The 3,841-nt window shown below is 39.4% G+C and overlaps 1 protein-coding gene across 1 annotated transcript in view; it reads right to left on the bottom strand.

The window, feature by feature from the left end:
* Positions 1-3,841, bottom strand: part of LOC103521814 (potassium voltage-gated channel protein Shaw-like) — a gene marked incomplete at both ends in the record, with an annotated part of 14,661 nt that overhangs the window by 10,287 nt on the left and 533 nt on the right. Inside the window, one exon of the mRNA XM_026832320.1 lies at positions 333-566. Coding sequence (XP_026688121.1) covers positions 333-566 — 234 coding nt within the window. The remainder of the gene's footprint in view (positions 1-332; positions 567-3,841) is intronic.

Genomic DNA, 3,841 nt, shown 5'->3' with positions numbered 1-3,841 from the left:
GCTTCAAGAAAGCGCTTCTTTTTTTTTTTTTTTTTTCTTTCTAGAAGTAATAGCGAGTTTTTGCAACCAAAATTAGTGTCCCCGTTAACTTTAGGCAAACGTAAACAACGCGTGTGCAGTGCTCGTTCCGTTATTGTTACGCGAGTGAATAGTGAAAGTGTAATCAGCAGTACCTATGCGTGAAAGAAAACGTTTACGTCTAAGCACAGACTGCTGAAAACCTCCAACTGAACTCTTTAACGTTATTTGACGGAAACCCGTATAACTTATGTCTTACGTTTCAAATATCGTCACGTAAGTTAGCAGTGCAAAAACTCTTTAATGAAACTCACCACAGCTCGCACGAGCAGCTCGAACGTGAACCAGGCGTTACAGGCGAGTTCCACGTAGAAGAAGGCCGCATGGGGATCCGTCTTCTCCTTATGCAGCACCCAGGCTGTCGAGTTATCGAGGGAGATGAAGAATGAGGAGTTCCGGATAGTGGGTACCCGCATGTCCGGATGTGTCTTGAGAGCAAATGACACCACAGAGACGCAAATGAAGAACACGGACGTTACCGCCAGAATCTGGAACAGAACAAGAGGTTTGGTTTCATGTTAAAACTCTGTATTACTGTTGATCAATTTGTCAGCTTTAAGCAGAAATGAACCATCTATAAGGCTAAATTATTGTAAAGATAAAAAAAGATGGGTGTTTCACCGCCCTTTTTATTTCGCAGCAATGAAACAACTGCTACATTAGACGCATACATATGTGGTCTGTGTCGTAGCATGCCTCTCATCAGATGGGCAAAATGGGTAAATTCACATAACATTTGGGGCACCCTATACAGCGCGTTGGTAAAAACTGTCATGGAATTGCTTGAAAAAAAAAAAGCTGTGACATTATTTGCTGATACATCTCAAGAATCTCAAATCAGTCACAGATAAGAATCTGTAGACTTGTTTCTTACCCCATCCCCATTTATCAGTCGTATCGTTCCAATTCCATCAAATTGTCAAAATAAATCAAACTGACATTCGTAATATCAAGATTTCTATGCATCAATCTCCGGGGAAAACGTATAAAAACTCAAGTAATTTGTGAACATTACCCCTAATATTGCCAGCTTGATTATATGACATGTCCTAAATTGGGATTAGCTCTTCGAGTTCCCCCAATCTCCCACCACTCCATACCCCACTAGTATCTTAATGCTGACTGGGCAGTGGCCTGCTGAATTGAGTGTCAAAGCTTTCAGCTCGTTACTGTGATGTGCTGATGGGAGTGAAATGTCACCATTGATAGGTCAGCATGACTTGATGTGTTGATGGCATTGAGTTTCGATCTTTATACTTCTCCTTTTATTGTAAAGATAAAAAAAGATGGGTGTTTCACCGCCCTTTTTATTTCGCAGCAATGAAACAACTGCTACATTAGACGCATACATATGTGTTCTTTGTCGTAGCATGCCTCTCATCAGATGGGCAAAATGGGTAAATTCACATAACATTTGGGGCACCCTATATAGCGCGTTGGTAAAAACTGTCATGGAATTGCTTGAAAAAAAAAGCTGTGACATTATTTGCTGATACATCTCAAGTCAGTCACAGATGAGAATCTGTAGACTTGTTTCTTACCCCATCGTGCTTTTATCAGTCGTATCATTCCAATTCCATCAAATTGTCAAAATAAATCAAACTGACATTCGTATAATACCTATCAAGATTTCTATGCATTGATCTCCGGGGAAAACGTATAAAAACTCGAGTAATTTGTGAACATTACCCCTAATATTGCCAGCTTGATTACATGACATGTCTTAAATTAGGATTAGCTCTTCTAGTTCCCCCAATCTCCCACCACTCCGTCCCCCACTAGTATCTTAATGCTGACTGGGCAGTGGCCTGCTGAATTGAATGTCAAAGCTTTCAGCTCGTTACTGTGATGTGCTGATGGGAGTGAAATGTCACCATTGATAGGTCAGCATGACTTGATGTGTTGATGGCATTGAGTTTCGATCTTTATACTTCTCGTTTTATTTATTTGAGTCAGCAATCAGTTTTTCTTCTTTTCCTTTTTCTTGAAGTTGATTCTGAGGAGAAGCCCTTATGCTCTTTTGGACTTTGTGCTTGAATATTTTTCATTGGTTAACTAACGGCTCTAAATTATTAATAATCAAAACTCGAGATGGTCGTGGTAATTTTCCTTGGTTACATCGAATACGCCACTTGATCCCATTCAGTTTTCTTCTGAGTTAATTCTGAGTCCCATTCAGTTTTCTTCTGAGTGGTTTAAACCATTTGTGAAGAGGCACTTGAGCTTCACCACAAGCTCGTAACTTGTAAAACTAGTAAGTCAAATGATTTCGTACTTAGGTAGGTAATGCTTTAACCTTTACAATTAGACCCTAATAGTCGAAAAGTCAAGTCAAGCGAAAATAAAACTTGGGTGTTTTTCTTTAGAAAATAATAATTAATATTAATGAATATTCGAGAGGAAGGAGAGAGAGAGAGAGAGAGAGAGAGAGAGAGAGAGAGAGAGATGGATACCACCGAAAGAGTGGAAACTCAACAACAACAACAACAAAATGCTTACAAATTTTCATTATTTTTTGCCTTCAACTTTTTTCTATTAGAAATTTTCCCACACACCTCCTTCTTCCTTTTGCTTTCTCTTTTGTTATATTCCCACCCGTTTTCCCTGGACGTGTTTTTTTCTTTTTCTTCTTCTTCTTCTCCTTCTTCTTCCTTCCTTTCTTTCTTCTTTTTTTCGCTCTCAAGAACACGAATTTTACACATCCTAATCATGTGTTACGTAGAGTAGACCCAGATATGAATGTTTAATATCGTATTTCCTTTTCCTAGGAATGTGTGTTCCTCTCGCTGCGAGAGAAACTTGGAAATCCATTTATATGGAGAGAATTTCACGTTGAGAGTTATTTTCATTATTTTTTGCCTTCAACTTTTTTCTATTAGAAATTTTCCCACACACCTCCTTCTTCCTTTTGCTTTCTCTTTTGTTATATCCCCATCCCTTTTCCTGGACGTGTTTTTTTTCTTCTTCTTCTTCTTTTTCTCCTTCCTTTCTTTCTTCTTTTTTTTTCGCCCTCAAGAACACGAATTTTACACATCCTAATCATGTGTTACGTAGAGTAGACCCAGATATGAATGTTTAATATCGTATTCCCTTTTCCTAGGAATGTGTGTTCCTCTCGCTGCGAGAGAAACTTGGAAACCCATTTATATGGAGAGAATTTCACGTTGAGAGTTTTTTTTATGGCGTTGCCAGCATGTTATTCAAAGGACATGTTTATGAGTCATGAGGAAAACAGGAAAGCTGGAACCAAAATTTTTCTTCTTCTTTGCTTGAAAATAACACTTTATCGACGTTCGATGCGACCTTGGTGAAATGTTTGCGGTTTGGAATCGCAAATCATGTGAAATGGAAAATGAATGTGAAAGCGTGAAGTTCAAAGTTTGTGTAACTTCGTAGTATTTGACAACTTGGCATGGATGTTTTTGTCGGATGTTATGTACAGTGGGGGATAATAGTAAAGGGTAGCGCGTCTACCGTGTAAGCTCTAGGTCACAGGTTCGATTCTGCCCGGTTTGGATTTTATCCTCATGAGATAAACTTCGTGCCAGCCTTGTTAGCTTAGTTGGTAGTGCGTCTGCCTTGTAAGCGCTAGGCCGCGGGTTCGATTCCCGCCCGGGGCGGATTTTATCCTGATGGGATAAAGTTCGTTCTCGGAACGGCTGGCTTTCTCCTATCCTGTCTTCCTTCTCTCTTCGATTTCGGGACGATAAGACCATAGCAGTTACAGTTCCCTCTGTCAAACCTCTTAAAAAAAAAAAAAAAA

The sequence above is a fragment of the Diaphorina citri genome, unplaced genomic scaffold, assembly GCF_000475195.1.
Source record: "Diaphorina citri unplaced genomic scaffold, Diaci psyllid genome assembly version 1.1 scaffold6007, whole genome shotgun sequence".
Lineage (NCBI taxonomy): Eukaryota > Metazoa > Arthropoda > Insecta > Hemiptera > Psyllidae > Diaphorina > Diaphorina citri.
The sequence above is the reverse complement of the archived record's forward strand: the minus strand, read 5'-3'. Positions and strand labels throughout refer to the sequence as shown.